This window comes from Falco biarmicus, chromosome 15, assembly GCF_023638135.1.
Source record: "Falco biarmicus isolate bFalBia1 chromosome 15, bFalBia1.pri, whole genome shotgun sequence".
Taxonomy (NCBI): domain Eukaryota; kingdom Metazoa; phylum Chordata; class Aves; order Falconiformes; family Falconidae; genus Falco; species Falco biarmicus.
In genome coordinates this window covers 20,162,184-20,183,825 of record NC_079302.1, presented here as the reverse complement: position 1 = coordinate 20,183,825, position 21,642 = coordinate 20,162,184, and the positions used below count along the sequence as shown (strand labels likewise).

The following is a 21,642-nucleotide window of genomic DNA, read 5'->3' as shown; positions in this document are numbered from 1 at the left end:
TATCCAGGAAACAGGAGGCAAGAATTCTTGTAGTTCTGTGTAGAATTCTCCTAGACTTTTTTTGTCAGACTGGTTCTTTCTAAGGACTTCCTAAGAAGTCTTTTGTATTATTCATCCCTAGGTGGATTTACATTATTGTATTTTAGAAGGTTTTGTACAGACAAGTCAAGTTAAAGGTGGTGGAGTAGGCCTCTTTTTTTGAATCCCAAATCAATTATAATTTTAGGTTTCAATCCAAACATGATTACACAACTCTATAGGCTCGTTCTTTCTCTTTTTATTAAAGGCAAAAGTTATTTGCCTAAATTTTGGGATCAATAGAAAGGTGTCATTCATCTAAACAATTTTTAGATGTGTTATCAGATTTGTTCAGATCCCAAAAATGTCATCACCTTGTCAGCATATTAGTATGTTAACTAACAAATGTATTTGTTAACATAGTAAGTACTTCTAAAAACTGAAGTACTTCTAAGAACTTCCAGGTACTTCTAGAAGTTAGTTACTTTCATGGGATCAAACCCAAATGGCTTGCATAAAGTAAGTATGAGTAAATTAGCTAATATACAAATAGATATAGTCCTACTCTCCTGGGCTCTGTTCCCTATTCTGGTAGTTAGACTAGGTTTTTTACGATTTAAAACTTAATGCAAATTAGATTGAAGATGCTGAAAGGACTGTCAGCATATACAGTGTGCAGTCTATAGAAACTAATTTACGTACTCAGTTTAGAAAGCAATTAGAAGCATTATAATTGTGCTCAGTTAGAAGGCTGTCCTACGTGCATCTCCTGTGTTATGTATTTGGGCAACCATAGTTCGGTTTTCGTTGCTGACAGTTTCCTTCAGAGTTTAAGATGGTTGGTTCTTTGATCTGTGGAAGGTTAGGCTATCTATATTAAGCAGGTGTGGATGGAGTTGTTTTTGCACAGTTTGCCAGGCTCCAGGTATTCTTACTTCAGGTACAGCACTGCTTAAATTCAGCTGTACTGTTTTCATGTGCCCACAAGGTCTACATCCAACTTGTGGTACAACCCCTGCAGACAAGCTGGCTCCACGCAGATGGAACACCAATGTCTCCTCACTGTAATTCTGGGGCTAGGGGTGTGGTGTGGAGACAGCAGAGTGGCTCCACATGAAGTCAGCAACTGCAACAGGCTTAGCCTGGCTCAGACCCAGCTCTGCCATACATACAGCTGCTGCCTGAGCCGCTTGGGTGCCTCTAGGTGCTTTGTAAAGAGCTCGGAGTATGGCATCACTGCAGTGCAGAAGGACAGCCTGGCTACAGGAGAGTGCTCTCCTACAGCCAAGAACATAGAAGAGAGGTGCTGAGCCACCTGACGCGCAGTACTACGTGTGCACTACAGAACTCTCCCCCACCCTGGAGTGCTGGGCATGCTTCAGAGACATGCCAGGGGCTCTGCAGCAGCCAGCTTGGGTTCAGCTGGAAGTGCTCACTCCAGTCTGTTGGATGCTGCATTGTCTTTTGCCAACCCCTTTGTCTGGGTTTTTCTGTTACTCAAGATATTTCAGCTCCCTCTTGTGTTGGAGAATTGAGCTGTGTAATAGACTTAAAGGTAGGTTTTTTGGAATCACTTCCAGAAAGATAATTTACCAGTGACACCCTGGGTGGCATATAATTATTATTTGTACTGAATGAGATGGTGCACAATTTGAATCATGAGAATCCTGAAATTATATGTGGCCACTAGGACTAAATTCTTCATTCACTGAGAATGTTTATCTGAACTTACCGAGTTCTTTACTCAGTTTAATTCTCCTATTAACTTAATATTTCTGACCTCCCCTGCTATTTGTGCCACATCAGCACATTCAAGTCTGCACAGTGCTCTGAAAATAAGAGTATTTCAAAATCTGCTTCTAAACCCATTATATTGAGATTTGCGGGTAGAATGGAAATGCTTGAATTTCACCCCTTCGTAGATCTAATGAATACTGAACTCCTGGGAAAAGTTTATTGTTTGAGGATACCTGGCAAAGCAGGTAGAGCACAAGTGCTCCCAACTGCCCTAGCCCTGGGTCAGCAAGTTGAATGGCTCTTCAGTCAGCATTTTCAGTGGGCTGTGCATTGCCCTAGATGGGAGGATCATGAAAGAAAAGTCCCAGCCCCTCCAAAGAAGCTGTTGAGCTTTCATGAGGCTTTACTGATTTCAGGAGAGCTGCATGGAGAGACACAAGTTGCCAGAAGAAAGTCAACTCCAGGAATGCCCATGCATCAAAAACTGAGGACCGCTGGCACATTTAAACAAATGAATGCTCACTTTAGGTTTGACATTTGTTGTAATGCTGAGTCCTTTACGCAATGAGGTTAGGTTTGTAACCTTTTCATGGATTAATGCTCAGATGTGATAGCTTTGGATGAGCAAACATTTCCCCTATAAGAAGCAGCATGTAAAACACTACTGGTGATACAATGTCAGTACTATGTTGTAGAGATCATTTGATGAGGAACAGGTGAATATAAATGGGTGTTTAGTTATGTGACACCTTTATTGGTTTTGCCTTGAGCAGTATGTGCAGGTGGAGATGCTCCACAGGGAAGGGCTCTGCTTCTTCTTGCCAGTATTTCACATACAAGGTAATATAGGGGAGGTGCTGCAGCACTGACCTCAGGTACTATAATTATTGCTCAGAGCCTGGTACCACTACCAAAATACATAGGAATCTGTATGTAAAGATAAGCAGTTAGAATTTCTCCTACAAGTTAGCACAAAAGAAGCCAATTACATGCATCATGATGTGCAACTCCTGACATTTACAATGTTTCATAACACCCCCCCTGCAACCTTAAGTTGGCAAAGTGGTCATTCTTCCAGTCTTCTGGACTTGCTACATAAGGGCGTGTTGTGGTTTAGGAATTGTTTCCATAAAGCTGTCCAAGCCTAAGAGCATGTGTACACACTGATATGTATTGTCTTCCACTGTACTCACATTTAATCTCTTTTCTCTTTGTGTAAGTAAATGGTCAACAAATGTGAAGACGTGAACATATGTGAAAAGTAAATTTCAAAGCTGCACATGTAAATATTTGGGGAAAAGCTGTTTTTATTTTATGCACATAAAGACTTGTAGCAGAAATTTCTGTGCACTGAGTCAAAAAGAGAAAGATTGAGTTACTTAGTTGAGTCCAAAAAAGTGAAAACAGTCAAAAAGTAAATACACAGTGTGTAGAGATGCATATAAATGTTAGTCTCAGACTATGGATGTATAAGCAATGCACCCAAACACTTCCAAATATGCCTGTGCAGTTCATATAGAACTGATATCTAAAGCAGCTTGTTTACTGCTGCTTCAGCCACGTGGCCATGAAATTTCCCACATGAAGTATTTAATAATGTACCTGGTTCTAAGCCCTCTGAAATCAGAGGAGGAGTTCTGTTACATTCAGGGGATTTTCTAGGGGTGAAGGTACGGAACCTGTCTAGAATTATTGTTAGTCTGTGCTTGAGTGATATCTATGAAGGTAAACAGATGACTATTACCCAACTTCAAATCTCTCAGAGACATCTGATAACTTTTCTTTCAATTCAGGTGCAAAAGATGAATAAGTCTAGATGTCTAGAGAGATTCTTAATTTCTCATTGCTTACAAACTCTCCAATTGGTTTATAGGTTATGAATGTTACATGAAGAAACCTCTTAAAGAATCTTCAGATGTTTTCAGTGGAGGTTTTTTGTCCAGAAAAGAAGTATATTATTGAGAAATGCTGATATTGTTTAGCATGTGCTTAGAATCTTTTCTTACCAATTGTGATTAGCAGAATATAGGGCTATCCACTCTAATTAGTTCTTCTTCTCTAATTCAGTTTTTATAAACATTTATAGGCAGAATTGCTTATGCTTACTTTCGAAGTCATGTTTTCTCTCTTTTGGGAGAGGTTGCTTCGCAGTTGTTTTACAGGGATAGGTTTGTGCCTCCTCCTTTAGAGCACATAGCATTGATCACTCCGTTTGATGTGACGCTGGACTATGTGGACCCTTTGGTCTGTGCTGGTATTTCTGTGAAGATTTGTACCCCAAAGCACAAACCTATGGGTCTATAAAAGTGACCTTTGCTGTACAGGGTGAGAGTTTTTCAGGATATTGTTGGTTCACAGGCTCCTCATAAATTTATGTTTGTAAATATGATAGACATAGACTGCTGTGACTGAACACTGTCTCTATTCCTTGTTCTTAGGTAGCTTTTGGCAATTGCTCACAGCTGAGCAGACTTGTGAATTCTGTGAATTTCCTTTACTGAATCTGGCACAAAAAATTCCCTGTAAAAATGTGTTTTATTTCTTATGCAGAAAGAATGGATTACAGCCCTGAGAAAAAGTACTATCAGAGGAAAATAGCCGTAGCTTGATACATTTGTTGACAATTTCATTGTTTTGTTTAAAAAATTGCCAGGACTTGTTCCTACAACAGATCATGATTTTTTACAGGCACAGTACCTCGTGAGAATAGTGCTTTTGTTCCTCCAAACTGGTATTTTTTAATTGTCAGTGTAAATGAAAGCAAGATAGTAACAAACTTTTCCCAGACATGAGAACAGAGAGAAGAAATATAAAGTATGCCTGTATTCAGATAGAATATTTAAATAAGAGTGATATGGAGTATTTAGGGGAGCTTTTTTACAGTGGTGCACTTCCATTCTTCCCAAAAAAATGTTTATAATGAATTATTTTAACATATGTTGAAAGGATAGAAGGTCCTTTGCATTTTGTATGTTTAATTCCAAACCACTGAAGAGGAAAGTAATTAATGTGTTCCTCCAAAGAAATGTGGAATTCATGTTTTATTCCTAACTGGATTTCTCTTATGACTATTACTAGCAGAAGGGCACCAGTTGCTATCAGAATTTGGAGTGCTCGCTTTGCTAAGTTTGCAGTGTACAGATACTTTATAATTGATTTTAACCACCTGTAATGAAGTATTGTAGAGGTCCTGTTCCTTGCTGTTTGTAACCAACTGCCCCATTGATGTCAGTGGCACCTTGGCCTGAATTAAGCCTGAGCAACTGAAACTAGGCTCAATAAAACAAAACACTCTAGAAAGCCTAAGTGTAGAGCCACTTCTAGCTGAATTACTGCCTAACTCTTCAGGCTTGAAAACAAAAGCCAAATATGTTTGTCAAAGTCCTTCTTTCACTGCCTTGGCACGGAAATTGCAATTTGAAGTGATTTCTTCCAAGTCTGAGGCTTAGAGGTTTGTCCCTGCTTTCGCTCCCTGCCAAATACTGGATAGCTGAAAGATTTGGCCTCAATTCTTAGTAAGTTTTCCCTTCTTTCACTCAATGTAAGTGATGAGAATCAGCATATTTCTGTTGAACTTAGAGGTGCCTTTCTTGAAGTATTAGATGAACTATCCCAGCACAGTACTTCCACCTCTTCCTACAGTTTATTCCTGTACTGGTGGAGATAGTCAGCTCTGGCAGCTGCATGGTTTTAGGAAATAATCTACTCTAAACTCATGCTCAGGCCAGCTTTGTGTGGAGGAGCCATGTCCCAAAGAGAAGTGTCTGTTTCTCTTAAGGGTAAACACACCATCTTTCTGCTTGTGGCCTGTTTTGGAAGTACCTTTCTGTCATTCTCCAACAGCAAAATAGATGCTTGGTGTTTCTGGTCTCCTTGCTTCCAGTTCAGCCTGCCCACCAGAAGGCAAAAGTTTGTATATGTTCTTGATGTAAATATACAACCTAGAGAACCAAGTTCAGGCTTTACCACTTCCCATGTAGCCTTGGGGCTGAAGACTTCAGTGCTTGGGCACATTTAGCATCCTTACTAAGTTTTCCATAACCTGAAGTACATCCCAGTAACACAGAGCAGCAAGTTCTTGTTATGTTAGTTACTGTGGTTAAAAACATGGCCTCAAATACTCCAAACTGGATGGTGTCCTGTATGCCTTGGTAGTACCAAGTAGAATAATGGAACCTATTTTCACCTCCACTAATAAAATCACCCCCTTTCTATGCTACTTTTACAGCGGGCATCAATCCTTGTTTTAATGCTAATTATCACACCTTGTTGGGTTAGTGCTGGGTTTCCATAGGTATCCCTCTGAAGTCTGAGTGGTATAATTTGATTTCCATATAGTATAAAACTAGCTGCTCTATTTCCTTGTTTCTCTATATAACTGATAAAAACTCAAAATCTGAAATCTGCCGTATTAAACCTACTGCCCAAAAAATAATTGCTTCTGTTATTGCTAATGTCTTGCACAGCTGGATAGCAGTACAAACCTTAAGAAAGTAAGCATAATCTTAGAATTTGGAAACCAGTGTCTTCATGGTGCTGTTACTTAAAAACTCTTACTCATCCACAGCATTACTGAGGAAGGATCAATTAGCTACCTGGTTAATAATTTAGGATTTCTAGCTGTAAGGAATAGACTGACCTGACACAAACTTAATCCATCAGGAACTGTAGTCTCCTTTAGCAAAGATTTGTTGATTAAGAAGTGACTACTGGCCAACTACCAAGAAGAATCAGGTGTGATTCCTACACAAACACTGGGGTCAAGTTGAGCGGTTGTTCAAGCAGTCGTGCAATATGCTATAAGAACACGCAATATTCTTAAAGGAGAGTTCAGCTTTTACTTGAAGGGGTTTTCAGAGGGAATGTAGCCAGTCAAGACCTTTACTTGAACTATTACTTAATATACTGCATCCAAAAATGGTGCATCATTTTGTAAACCCTCTATACTGATGCAAATTTAAAATTACAACATCGCTTCTATTTCCTGACCCTGTTCCACATAATACGTATCTTTATAATCAGAAGATTCAGGTCTCCATGTTGTAAAAAAGCCATGGGAATGAGTTATTTGATGTAATAAAAGAAGAAATACCGTTTTCTGAATTGGGCTGTCTTTATTAGGTTGGATCTGAATACACTAAAACTTTGCATGAGTTTGGGTCCACACCTGAGCTGTACAGCTGGACTTGATGAGCTAATCCAAATATTGGATAAGTGAACATAATGCCCCTTGTGATTCCCTGTTTTTACAGCTGGGGAAGCAGATGTTACAGATTGTGTTACATGAGTGGCTATTCTCATTTTTGCAATATAAACTAGCTGCTAATAAGTACAGGGCCTAGGGTCTTAATGACAGCCCCAAAATTCAGGGTTCAAAGCATAATGCAATGTCAAATTCCCTATTTCTTCTTACCTTCTGAAAACTGAACTTTGAATCTATTTCACGGTGAGGAAAGAACCCTAATATTTGAAGTTTCAGTTTACAGACAAAATCACAAAGTGAGCTGTTCCCCAGATCAGTGGAACTAAATCGAAACATTGTGAATAGGTTCTACCACAGCCTCACCCACTACAGTCAAAATCATACCCCAAGCATGATGTGACAACAGAAGATGCATAGAACCATTTTAAATCATAAAGGAGCAAAGCAAGAATACAGGGATTGCATTTTGCTTTACAAAGGCTTAAACACAAGACAATTATAAAGAAAACCTTTTTTTAAATGCTGTTCAAACATGTTCCGTAATAGTGAAGTTCTTTGTTTGAAGATGCTGAATGTATAATTTCTTATAGTTCACTTCAAAGTCAGGTTCTTTAACAGACTGCATGTGTATATAGCCTTTTGCTATAAATGATCTGTCTTTACATTTGAGTTATGAACACATCATATGTTGTCTTTGTAAGGGCAGTAGATTTCCTAGGTGTCATTATTTGCCATCATAGTGAGTTCCTTTGAACTGACCCCCCCTTACTGTTTTCAGAGCACTGAGATTAGTTTACCCAAACCCCTGCCAACAGTCTGTGTATCACTACTGATCCTTCACTGGGCTGTCTTCAGAGGAGAAATAGCAGCCATAAATGTTTCAGAGCTATAAACACAGATCTGAAGACCCCTACTGTAGCAAGGCATGGTTTAACACACATTAGGTTATTTCTGGGAACAGTAGTGTCTCTTTGTTTCTACAGGGTTGGACTCACTGCTCAGCAGGTGTGTGCTCTGATATCCTTCTGTTCACAGCACAGATATATTAATTGATTATTCAGATTAATTAAACAGCTGATTCCATTAGCCTGATGCCCATCCTCCTTTCTTTATCCTAACCAAATCCCATTTTCCCCTGGAGGTCCTTAATGAAATTATTTATACACAGATTGATATCTTTGTGTTATAGATCAGTTGTTAATTTATATAGCTTTTTGGTTTTGATTCCAAGTGTTTAATTTGAGTGTGCCTTTGCCTGTCTTGGCCTATATTGCAGAATGTTCTTTTGGTTAGGAGTTGGAAAAAGCCCAACTCTGGGCTCTCACTGCATCTGTGGTGCTCTGCTCCTGCTCTGTGCTTCATCTCGCCTCATTGAACTATTGAGGCAGCTGAGCAAACAGAGGTCTGCTTTGAGATATTTTGCAAGTAGAGAAATAGGCCAAGCCTGTTGCACAAATTATTATTTTAAAGCCTTAAAGTCAGCTCAGGTTGGCATGCAGTTGTCCTTGTTGGAATATTGCTGTGTTTCCTTGCCCTGAAAAAGTTGGTAGGAGCAGAAGTGGTACACTGGGGAGGGTCTGCATCTTTTGTCCAATTCCGTTTTGTTCAGTGGTGAGTATGGCATTTGTACAGGAGAAACCAAAGTTCACAGAGGCAAGAGTCTTAATCACACAGGAATACAGATCAACATTACAACTGCATTTTAACCTTAGTCTTCTGATGCCTATGCTGAAGGCTGCATGCTGTTATTTTGCCTTCCAGAGGAAACATTCTTAGACATGGAATTTTGAATAAATAGAAGAGGCAATTCAATACTTACTCATAAAATTCAGCTGCAGGAGTGAGCTTGTACTTTGAGTATTTGGTACCATTGCCAAGCACTGATGCGTTGAAGAGTTTGGGATCTGTACAGTTTGGACTGTTCCAACTGTTGTCGCAGTTTGTCCAGGGGAGCTCAAATGTGAATGATGAAAATAGATAATACAGAGACCAAGCTATGATAACGTTGTAGTAGAAACCCACGTAAAGAGCTATGAGTATCACTGCATAGCCTACACCTAAGGACAAAGGAAAACTAGATTACACATTGAGTTTTACATGTAACAGCATATGCAAACATCATAGTTAAAGTAGTTAAACTCAGCCATACATGGTTGAAAATCATTTTAGATCTTCACACCAATAAAAGGAATTTTTCACATTACATACACACATGTAAACACCGTATCACTGACCTTAAAACAAAAAGTTACATTAATGGTTTTGGAAAATAACTGGCTTTTAGCCAACCCATTTGTTTGCCAGAAAAATAAATTAAGCAGTGCAGTGTCAGAATTTTCTCTTGTACAACTCCGTTGCTGATTTGCTTCCAATGCAGAAGATTGCAAGCCCATGTTAGGAGTGAAACTCACTTCATCTTCATAATGTCAGAGTCCTTGGCAACTTTTCTTGGAAAAGTAAAGCTTGAGACTTAAGTGAAGTTTCCCTGTGCCTCACATTCCCACCCTGAGCTAGTTTGGAACAGATGCTGATCCCTCTCCTGTTTCTTTCTCATTGTTACTCTCCAGATTGGCTTCCGTCAGTGTGTAAGTAGGTCCAAAACATGCATGAAACAGTCTGTGCTGTTCCACTGAGGGGCTCCCAGTGGTTCTTGGGCATGCCAGTAAATCTTGGTGAATATCAAGCTTGGGGCTAAGCCATGTGTGGACATTCAAACCATTTTGTTATCTCCTCAGGATTACAGAATTCCCACTCTAAACATTTTCTTTTGACTTTCAACATTTGACTTTTGTATTTTTCTGTACTGTGAAGTGTGCCTGGAGGGTCCCTTTCATGAGAGAGCCCCAGAGAGTGCATGTCCTCCTCATGAAAACAGACATTTTCCAATGGTTTCGGGGGGAAGCTTTGGTACTAATGTCAGAGCAGAATGAAAACTTGTTGCCAGAATTTTTCAGGAAGCTAGCTTTACCTTGGTTCATATCTTTCTTCCTTTACTATGTGCACAGCATTGCTCTCTGAATCCTACCCCAATGTTGTATGTGTTACATACAACATGTAGAGACTACAGCTGATTTATGACTATCATTGCTGTACTGTCACAGCACCTGTTTTTTGAACACACTGCACTGGAAGCCTAGAAGTTGGGGATTATTAGGCTTTCATATTTCTTGGTAAAGCAAAGAAGCAGCACACACTTTGAGTATTAATCCTTGCTTTAAAATTTGCATAAGGAGCAGATGCTGACTGGGAAGGAGTTGGCAGTTCAAAGACTGTTGAATATACCAAAGTTACTCTTTGCTCTTCAGGAGGCTTTTAATACATTGACCAGTTTTCCATCCCTAACATCAGAGAAAAGATTGTGAAAGTAAAGTTGAAACTGGATCTTGAAATTCCTTGATGCTTAGGTGAATCCAGTACATTAACACTCAATCTCTAGCAATACGTTATGATCCATAGAATGGAGCAAAGGGTTAAATCACCCAAGGGAGTAGTTCTTAAATGTTAATGTGAATGTTGAAATACTAACTATGAATAATAGAAGTTGCACTGAAATTGGATGACTTCTGTTTAAAAAAAGTTCGTGAAATTCTTCCAATTCAGGAGGACAATGATAGAACTTTAATATCAAGATTAAAAAATACTGGATCAAATGTATCTTAATTGTCACTTCTGAAATCATAATAATGTTCAGGAATGAATTTGCTCTCCTGTTTTTAGGTCTAGCTTTTCTTGAAAGTAATGCTGCACTACACATTATGCACTCTTAAAACAGACCGTGGAAAATGCAGAGATGAAACCAGACTGTGTTGCAAAGGTTACAGGGTATATTTTTAATTGCATGCATTATGAGAGCATCTCATTAGGAGCGGTGTCCTTAGAGTTCATAGCAATAATATAGCTAAAAATAGTACTATAGTGCTGTTCATTTAGAGAAACTGTTATAAATGTGTAGACTGTATACTTTCCACTTGAGTGAGAGATTTGAGTTATTCCAGAAACAACTCAAAAGCATTAGCAGTAAAATGTGTTTGTATGTTACTAGAACATTTGGTCAAAGCTTTAAAAGTACTCAGTTTATACTAGTGCTGAGGTGCAAATATAACTCAATGCTTATTACTTTTTGAGAATCAAATAACTTATGCTATTCTATATCCTAGCAATAAGAACACTTAAAAATCAACAGTAATGTATGTTTAGTCCACCTTGAAAATGTCAGCTTAAAAACACAGCTGGAATGTCAACAAGACTATACATGAAATAAGTTCTATTTTCCTTTCTCATCATCTTTTCAATCCTGAAGTCAACAGATAGAGTACCTCTGAGCACAGTGGTATTTAGCTTAAACACTTTGAGATCCTTAAGGTCTAATTTTTGCAGTTAGCTTTTCAAAATCCTTGTTGTCATCCAAAGGTATTAACTGATACTGGGAGGAATTTTGATTGAGCAAGGGTCTCCAGGTTCCCTGGTGCTGGCATGAATTTTGTCTCCTGTGAAGGGTTTATAGAAGGGCTAGGTAGATCTATATGAATTAATCTTAAAATTTTGGGGCACATATTTTATTAGCTCAATTATTTATTTTTTTATTAGATCTCTAATTTTGCTGTGAGTTTTGCGTTTGATAAGAAAAAACTCTGCAGTTTTCCTATTCTGCAGCACTAGACTCCTTGAAGAGGAAAGCTTTATTTTGAGAAAGAAGACTAACATTTACTCAGCATAACCTATATCCAAGCACCGGATTTGCCAAGTTTGGATTGCTATTGTTAAGCTCCTCAGCTTTTATCAGTCACAGGATGAACATGATCTGAATTTTAAGGTTCTAAGATCAGCTGAGCTTCACTGTTTCATTTTGGATAGCTCCATGTGTGAAAGGCTTTTACATAAGATGCTAGATACAGTCTGGTATAGATGCAAGGGAACATAGAACTTTTTCTGGTAAGCAATGCTTAAGAAAATTCATGAGACTCCTTAACAAATACTTGTTTCATGTACAGAAAGCATATGGCTTCTTTCACCCATGGAGGTCCCTTTATCTCCACGCCAAACACCCTGATCAGTATCCAGACACCTAACCGTGGCTATTTCTTCCTTGCAGAATGATTGCAACTCACTGCACGAGTCAACACTCCCCAGTCTTTTATTCAGTGATGCTGGATAGTTAACCCTAGTAGAAAACACTTAATAATAGTAATAGTGGTAATAATAATAGTGATGATGATGTTCAGGTTTTAGTATGTATTTTTCATTGCTAGATTTGAAAAGCACTTTACAAAGTCTATCAGAATCATTGGTCCCATTTCATAGGCAGGAAAACTGAGGTACAGTCACAGATAACTCGTGATATTACAATTTGCGTGGCTGAACTACAGTCCTCACAACTCCATTTTAGTCTTCTATCCACCGTGGTATGCTGACTTCTGCAGAGAAAGAGCCACACAATGGACTGAACGGAGTCAGCGGTTATCTTAGTCACTGGGGCGGCCGGGGCTGAATTGACCTGGATGGGTTTTGGTTATTTCCAAGTGTTTGCATTGCCAACCCCACCCTCCACCTAGACATACCCAGTTCCTCCCACTCCCCAATATTCAGGGGAAAGGGATGACACAGCTGACTGCTACTGCTCATTGCTTTCTGCTGCACTCTTCAGCAATCACCCTGAAGATGATTTCTGGGGCTTTTCCCATTTTGTGCTCCACCTGTGGTAACAAAAAGACTTCTGACTTCAAGGGCTGGGGAAAGGTCAGCAAATACCATGCTGGCAGTGGAAAGACCAGAGACCTTTACTTTGTGATCACAAGTGTGTGGCACCCTGACAGTGCTATTCAAGTGAGCAGAGGGACACTTACCTTTGAAAACTGGACAGATTTTCCACACAGTGGCAGCCCCTTCTCGGTTATACTGTCCCAGTGCTAATTCCATATAGAACAGGGGCATTCCAGCAATGATTAAGAAGAGGATATATGGAATAAGAAAAGCACCTAGAAAGAGAATAATTAGACATCATAGTTTGTGTTATGGTTACATTTTGCTTTCTCTATTGCTTACTTTTACTGGCTAAAGACAAAGTCACTGCCTTGGGAAGCAGTAAGAAAATATCAGGAAAGAAGAACCCACATTCTCTTGTCCCTTTCCTGTATTTTTTAAGGTCTCAGAGACAGAACCCCTGAAAAAAGCTGTAGACCATGCTTCCTATTTCCTTGTTTCCCTTGCGCTTCTTGCCTTCAAGTTTAAGGAAATGTGTCCGTGAAAATTAATCCCTAACTGAAGAAGAAATGATGCCAAGCACACTTGCAGACCTAAAAGGGATTATGAAAAGTTTTGTTAAATTTTTTTAGTGTAGTACATTCAAAAGGGACCATGGAGGCCAGCAGCAGAGGGAAAACAATGTCGTAAGAGTTCCTGTAAATACAGTTTAAATCATACTGTATAAGGTGTCTGCAGGAACCTCTGGCTTGAAAATTAATCACTACTGGTCAGTCATATGGAATTTAGGCTTCCATAGCATATTTTGGTTTTTACTATAATAAATTCCCTTATTTTTATGAAATGTGTTAGACAACACACCCCTTTCCAGCTTAGTGATTTGCCATTCCTGTGGAGCAGGTGCTGGGTTTTACTGCTGGGCCCAAGCACAGCATCTCTACATCGCAGCAGGACAGTGCCAGGGCTGCTGGCACCTTCCTGCAATTTGTAACATAACTTAGTTGAGGATTCACTTGGGTGTTCATACCACAGAAACTGTCACCTGTGGAAAAATCCTGATGTGTCAGTGCTACTATGATAAAAAGTATTACCAAGTCAAACACAAAAGGATCTTCTAATGTAGAAACTATCTGAAAATTTCTTAGTTATTTTATATGATCCAGGTCACAGAAAGAAGACTCCCCCAGCACATGGCTACATATACTATAAAAAATTAGACTTGATGCCATGTTTAATAATTGGGTAACCTGTCAGTCCTCTGCTTTGCGGTACCTGTAAAGTGTAGCTTTTATTTTATTGTATAGCTTGCTTGGTCCAGAACAGTTCAATTAATGCAAAATTTGTATAAAAAGAATTATTAGATTGTTTTGATAAATAAGGAGCTGGCAGAGTAACTATATGTCCTGAATTACTAACTGCTGTCTTTAGGAGTTAATATGAAAAAGAAACTACATTGTAAAAAACATAGGTAAATTGTTCAGCAAAAAACCAAAGCAAAACAACAGAAGCCCAACAGCCGCAGCTATTTCTCCCGATAGCAAGTAGGAACTTTTGCAAACCATTAAAAACTTGCATTGCTTCTAAATATATAAACTTACAGAAGGTATGTGTAGTCTGTAAAAGTACTAAAGCATGACACTATCTAAAACATGTCAGTAAGCAGCATGAATTGCATATTTTAAAAGTACTTCTGAAACTACTGTCACACCTTTAAAAGTGAATAGTTGTTGCTCCTTTACCTTTCATGTTTGCTTTTCACAGGTATTACTAGTGTAAGCTGCCTAGCATGATGGTTCAGAGAGGGAGTTTTGAGAATAAGAATGGAAAACCAAACTCTGTTCTTTTAGTTATACCACAAATCTACTTCTAAAAGTAACATACTGTTACATAATAAGGGCATTTGAAAGTTTTAACTCTTGCGATGAAACAGAGACAAGGTATATAACAGAAAGAATAGCTTAAAGCTTTGAGAATGTATCCTAAAAGCTGAAATATATTGGTTGTATCACTTTGGGGGCAAGTGTCATCTTATTCATGATGTTTATATGCAACCTCTGAATGCAACTACAGTGCCAGTGATACGTGTTTTAATAATATTTCAGTGGTGTTCATGAGCTGCTTTCTGCGATTGTCATGTTGAGATGTCATATCTTTGAGTATTGTAGAGAAAAAAATACTTGTACTCAACAAATCCTTGATACACTGAAGTTCGGAGCTCTGTTAAATGTTGAAACATACTCAGCTAAGTCAGTCTAGGATACTACATATTGCTTTCACTATATCTAGTATCTAGAAAAATTATTTTAGGTGCTTTTACTGTCAGGGTTCTTGTAAGTGACAGCCTTTGAAGTGCCATCCTTGCCTTGCTTCGATAGTATTACAGTGTGTGGAGCTGACTCACAAACCAAGCTTATATTTGGGATGTATGGCGTCTGCACAGAGTACTGTTCGAATAAATTTAATTTCAAGAGACTGGGGAAAAAATGATGCCACAAACTGAATAGGGAAATCTGTGTTTGCGAAAGTTATCCTGGAGATGTGTAGTGGACATACATATTAAATGCTAGTTTAAAATACGTGGTTTTAAAGTATGACTAATACAATGACGAACTGTGAAGTGTACTGTACTTAGGCATACTTGCTTAAGCATCATCTACTTGGCGGCGAGTCATTTAAAGGAGGTTTCTTTCTTTTTTTTCTTCCCCCACCCTGCCCCCGCAAGGGATTAATAAAGTGTGGTGTAATTTTCAACAAAGAGCAGTTACACAGTATGGCAGGGTTCCATAGCTGGGTTACTTTTCAGGTAACTAAATGATTGAAGTATTTTGAAATTGAGATAAATATCAAAGTAAGGCTGCTTAGTCACATTAAGTTGACTTAATGTTTTGGAGACTTCTGGAAACTTTTTGTTTAACAGCTTCTGATTTAAGTAAAAAATACCAGGAAGTCAGGTATTTTGTAAATGTCTTGATATTTACTCTTCTCTTCCTAGCTATATCCAGAATCAAACTTCATGGTGTTCACTGAACCCTTTCTAAGATCATGGGCCCTTCAAAGGAAAATAATGATGGTCAAAGTATCATTCAAATTGCTGCAGACTAGAATGGTACACAATTTGTAGACAGCATATGTGACCAGTTTCACTCTGTGATTGTACACTGGCTCCATCATAGGACTGGTTTGTGTGCAGTATCTTACGAACAAGAGGTATTGTTTGGAAGGAGACTTCATACTGTCCTGCAAGTGTGAGCTGCCTGTGGGCCAGGGAGGAGGCAAACCGGCATCCTGGTGGGCCTCGTGCTTTAGGTCCACTGGTACGAATGCAAGCATCCTGCCAGACTTCTCTGAAGGAGCAGCCTCGCTCTTAATGCCTGCCTGGTCTATGAAGTCAAAACGTTAGGAAGAGTGACACAGTGCCAGCTGTGTCACTCCAGCCTGTGCCACCGGCCACAGAAAGTGCTGTGCTTTAATTGCACAAATACAAGAGGCCAGTCAGATCTGTACAGCCCAGACAGCTGAGCATTTCGGGAGCACGCACTTTGGCTAATGCTTCAGCCAGACTTGCCAAGGTCTACCTACCTCAGAGAGCTGAGGGAATGCAGTCTGTGGGATTGCTGCATTGGCAGTAACATACTGATAGCACTCGAGAGGATTCCACTCCCCCACTGTGTGATGGGATGGGGTTGAGCACACAGCTGCATCCCATAAGGCAATCCTGGTTTCAGCAATCCCTAATGGCTCCTAATTTCCCTTTAGAGCTAAAAATCTGAAGTAATTAACATCTGTAGTACAGCCCTGGCATAAGAGCCATACTTGACTTGCTACTGAGTCATGTGCAGCTCAAAAGCCACGGGTTGGCCTTGGACTATTGTGAATTGCTGCATCTCTCTGTTGGCAGATTTCATGACATCTATATACATTACTTAAGGTACCAGTGTATACATGGAGTTAAGACAGCTTTGTGTCTTTTGCAAAACTAGATTAGGTCAAGCCCTCAGCATCTACAAGAACCATCTGTGTGAAACTACAGTGGAAACTTACTTTAGAAAAATGAAACACTATTACATTTAATTAATGAAGAACAAAATGCAAGCGAGTATTTGCATTCCCGTGTTCAGTGCCAAAACAACTTCTTAATTTTCGTGTAACAGAATCCATGCAAAGAGTGTCTCCTCCCTGTGTTCTTCAGCATCCACAGCATCCTGGGGGGCGGGAAGCAAAGAGAGATACAGCTCTAAATACTCCTCTCAATCCTATTAGGTCGTCTCATCTTGCTTTTAAATACCAGAAAGAAAGAAGCATTAATTTACTAATGACTGAAAAAAGATCATTTAAACAGCTGCTGTTATCCTGAAAGGATTTGTTGACGCATACACAAGAAGCAGGCCAGGACAGGGGGTAACTGAAACAACTTTGAACTATTTGTGCTCGTTAGCCTTCTGCATTTGTTACCATGGTTATTCTAGTCAAAATGTTAACTGGCAGGGATGTCTGCTAAAACAAGAATCTTTGAGCAAGTATTGCAGTATATTTTCAGGTAGGACTGTTTCCAGTATTTGTGCAGGAAAAGAGTCTAAAAGCAAAGATCTCCCAATTGGTGAATTGAATTAAAGCTAATCTCTCTATCTGATAACAACACTGCTTTTTTTTTTTTTTTCATCCTGAATAAACAGTACCTCAAACTATATCAGCAAACAGTTGATAGAATGCAGTAAGTTCGTTCAGACAATGAGGAAAATGGGTGGAAACTAATCTGTGCAGAGTTTTGTGAATGAAAAAGGAAGTCCCCAATGCAGAGACCATGAAATCTAGATTGTACAGGATCACCACAGGTAGAAAAACTAGGTAACGGGCAAGGCAAGCATTTCTTAGTACGTGAATGCTAGTTCTGGCTCTTCAGCCTACTAGCCACCAGCTGGCTTGCACAGCCACTGAGGGCACCTCTGAAGGAGGTGAGTTTAGGCCTACTGCTGACCCCTGCGAAGAAGGGATGGAAGGGTCAACCTTTACTGACCTGAGGTTAAAAGCAATAAGGGTTTGCATGGTACAGCAAAGAGAAGTCTGAGATAGAAAGGAGCATGATATAACTTCAGTGTCAAAGCCAAGATGATGATTTTAACAGCAGCTGTATGATGATGTTGAGCCCAGCCAGCGATAGATTATAGTGGTCAAAAATAACATTTTTCTGCAAAACAGATTGCATGACATACTATAAAAACTTCAGCAGCACTTTGTGCATATAAAATCCTCCAAGTATGCAATAAAATCTTCTAAGTATGCAACCTTTTTCATGGAAAGTATTTTTGAATCATAAACCAAATGGAGCTATACCATGGTTTCTTTTGAAGCCCTTTTATTTAGCGATTCCCTCTGACAAACTGTTGCTAGATTTGAACCTATTTATATTTCTAATCTCAATTTGGGCTCAGAGCTTTCAGTTTTTCCAGAATTCCAATTTTAATAGTGTTCCTTTCACTCAAAAGGAAGTGAAAACAAATAGTTTCCAGAAATGGTTCAATGCTGTTCATGGGCTGATGCCAGCTGAAGCTTGCATTTTTTGTCTTGAGCTGTTAACCTGCTAGCGCCTTGAAATCACTTAAGTGCAGTGAATTTATAAACTGGTCACTGGGTTGTAACAGAAAAGGTTACTCAAGCCCTTCTGTGCAAACCCAGTCATCTCTTTGGCTTTTTGTTACAAGAGTAATGAGCTAAAGAAACCCATTAGTAGCTATTTTGAACAGATTAATGAGAGTTAAATGTACCCAGCCACTCAGAGCAGCATGATTCATTCATAAATAACACCCAAGTCATTGGCTAAGGTCCTATTTACATAAATTAATGAAATGATCACATTTACAACAGTGTGTAGTTTAAAGATAATCAGAGGAACATACAAGAACAGAATCCTGGCCTGTGTTGCCTGATAGGAAATTAAGCAGTAAAGAAAGAGACATGGTGGGTTTGAGAGATCAAATCAGGTTGGTCCAAGGTGTGGCAGTGGGAGCTCTGGAGCCTTGTGGCAGGCGCCTGCTGCTGACCTTTGCTGCAGACCTTCACAACACTCATTGCTGCCAGCTTAGGAAATGAAGCCATTACAATCTTCTGCCAGGAGTGTGACCATAGAAAGTCAAAAAATCTGCTTTACAAGGTTGCAGTGATAGCTTTTGGTTTTACATTGTGCCTCCTTATAGCAGAGGTACTATTGGAGCTGGCCCTTTTGTTTCTAAATAAATGAACTGGCATCAAGGTGAGTTTTGAGAATAGTTTGGTAGAGTAAATAACCTGGAGTTTGTAACGATGTGAAAGTCTAGCTACTAACCTTCCTGCCCAAATCCATCTTGTTGATTTTATGCCTTTTTCCAACTACCTGGCTGGTTTAAACAAGGAATGAGAGAGGAAGTTAGCTGGAATGTGGAGCCAGCTTGTAGACTGTTCTGCTATGTGGTTTATGAAATCCCTATTACTACTGTTCAATAAGACAGGGGTTTTTGAGTGGTAGTATCCTTTCCTGGAACAGCTAACACTGTTGGGGACAAAACAGAAAACTTTCTAATTCATAAGCTGCTCAGAAGGTGCTGGTCAGGGGAAGTGGGTAGTACTTGACTGCTGGGTCAGCGTGCATATGCCTAGCTGGAGAACACTGCTGCTTCACAACAGACACGACTGGAAGCTTAGAGATGATAAATTAAGAGGAAAAAATATTATCCTATCATTTTATTAATAGGAGTGTTCTATTCGTGTTTTTTCCCCAACCTTGCAATTATTAGGGGTGACACAGGGATATATTCACCTGCAATTGCATATAAACAAAACCACCCATGGAAGGTGTAGGCTGTACTTGAGATGTGCAAAATGAAGTGTCTGTCAAAATGTACCCTGATTTATTGGTGGGAGAACATCTATGGCTAAAAATATTTTTGAATGAAGACATCAGAAACTATTTGCTGTGAGCTTGTGGATCAAGATAAGCAGGTTTTGCTGGAATCCAGCACTGGAAAATCCATAATAAGCTAACCTCATGTGATAAGTTTTCCTTGAAATGTGTGTACTGAAAACCTGTTTTTCTGTGAGGTGCAGAATATAGTCATGAATATGAAAGGAAATACTACTTCATCACCTTTAGCTGTCTCTTAAATGTAGGGAACTCCTTGGTTGGTGCCAGGGAGATTCGGGGAACTACAGTTTTACTTCAGTTCAGGTACAGACTGTTAGTCATAGTTTTCTCTCCCTTCTTAGAAAACTTTTGTGTTCATATGTGTTTGTTTTGTCTTAGTTGTAAAGTAAAATTAATGTTTTCCAAATTCATGGATCCATCTGATTTTGATGCCAGAATGGTTTGTTAGATACTTTGATCTAACTTCCTAACATAAACCAGTTTCAGACAGAAGAACATACAATCCTGACTTGAAGATATCAGGCAGATGCATTGCTTCTTTTTTTCGTGTGGCTTGTTTCATAGTTTAATAACTTTGGTGTTAAAAAAAAAAATTAAAAAAGTCATTATTTCTGATTTTAATATATCTGACTTTTGATTGTGGCAGTGCTTTCCCTGATAAATTAAAATGCCCTGCAATACTTTCTGTTCTCCTCCTGTGAAGATGCTTAAGTGCTGCAATCAAGTGTTGCAGCCTTCTTTTTATAATCTGAAGAGACTGAGTGAACTAAAATGATGAATTACAGTGTAATAATGATTCCTGCTTTTCTGTCTAAAATTCCCACCTTACAGGTGTTTCTTGGTGTAGCAGGTTTGTGTACTGGCAGGTTGAAGAGTTATATGAAACATTTTTTGTACCCACATTAAGTTATGGTACCTACTTTGTGAGCTGTGTGTTTGATGCTTCAGGAATGCCAAGTTTATATCCCTGAGATGTTCCTCCACCTTGCTAGAAAACAGGCTGGAATGAATCCTCTGGATTTCAGCCCCTTGCTTACGCAGTTTTTGTCCTTGCTTTGGTCTTTCTACTCTTTCTAACACTCTCAGGATTGCCCTTGTGGGAGCTGCTCACTGTCCTGTGCACGCTGTACAGGGTGTAAACATGGGGAGACTCACCTCCTAGTTGTGCCGCCTGCATTGTGTGCCTAATACGAGGTAGTAAGCCTGCCCTGGCAGAGCAAATTAGAGCCGCAGTAGTAGCTAAAGTACACAGTGAGACAAGGCACATTAAGTGTGCTTCGTTTTGTACGTGTAACAGTGCAACCTCTGGTTCACAACACAGCCTCGGGTGGAGGGCGTTTCTCATAAAAACTGCTTTTCTTTTGCAGGTTGTCAAAATAAAAAATGGCCCCAAAGTTAAGCACCCTCTGGAGAGGACACAGTACCCATTTTAGGCAGCATGAGATTCATAACTGTGCCAGGGTAAAAAAAAAAAGTGCTTAAGACATCTTAAATCAGCTCTAGACAAGTGCCAGGCAGCTTTCAAGAGGATTAATGTACAAACCAATAGGAGGTAAATGCCTTGAAATTCTGCTAGAGAAGAATCAAGTATAAACACTTTGAGGGACACTTCAAGCTTGCCTTACCATTTAGTGATTAATCCAATTTTAAGCTGTAACTCCAATTTTTGCACTCAATGACCAAAGCAAAACATTCCTTTTTCTTCATGGCTTTATTAGAGATTTATTTATAATAGTGCAATACTTTCTGTACTATCTTAGTCTTTACAAACTCTTGCACAACAGAATCCTCTAAATTCTTCCTATCAATAAAAGGTTATGTTCTATCCCAGAAGCCTGAGACAGTTACACGTTTCTGTCTGTAAGAATTCTAGTAAATCTAAGATTTTGTCTCAGTCATTATAAATGAAGCCTTGAGGATGAATGCTCTTTGGATGCCACTGAAGGAAGAAGAATAACTATCCTGTAAACTACATATAATGCATGTTTATATGAGGCTTTTGAGTAGAAGGCAAACAGTTACATATACTATAAAGCCATTCTCCATGTTTTATTAAAACCCACCTGTGTTTTCTGTCAACACTACTGGG

At 39.1% G+C, this 21,642-nt stretch overlaps 1 protein-coding gene and 1 long non-coding RNA gene across 4 annotated transcripts in view; one reads left to right on the top strand and one right to left on the bottom strand.

Moving 5' to 3' along the window:
- The window catches only part of LOC130159186 (uncharacterized), a 750,763-nt gene that overhangs the window by 80,813 nt on the left and 648,308 nt on the right, over positions 1 to 21,642 (top strand). The gene's annotated exons all lie outside the window — the stretch shown is intronic.
- The window catches only part of SLC6A2 (solute carrier family 6 member 2), a 78,615-nt gene that overhangs the window by 43,341 nt on the left and 13,632 nt on the right, over positions 1 to 21,642 (bottom strand). Inside the window, exons 2-3 of the mRNA XM_056360517.1 lie at positions 12,802 to 12,933; positions 8,778 to 9,015 (exon numbers count right to left, since the gene is read on the bottom strand). Of these exons, the coding sequence (XP_056216492.1) occupies positions 8,778 to 9,015; positions 12,802 to 12,933 (370 nt within the window). The remainder of the gene's footprint in view (positions 1 to 8,777; positions 9,016 to 12,801; positions 12,934 to 21,642) is intronic.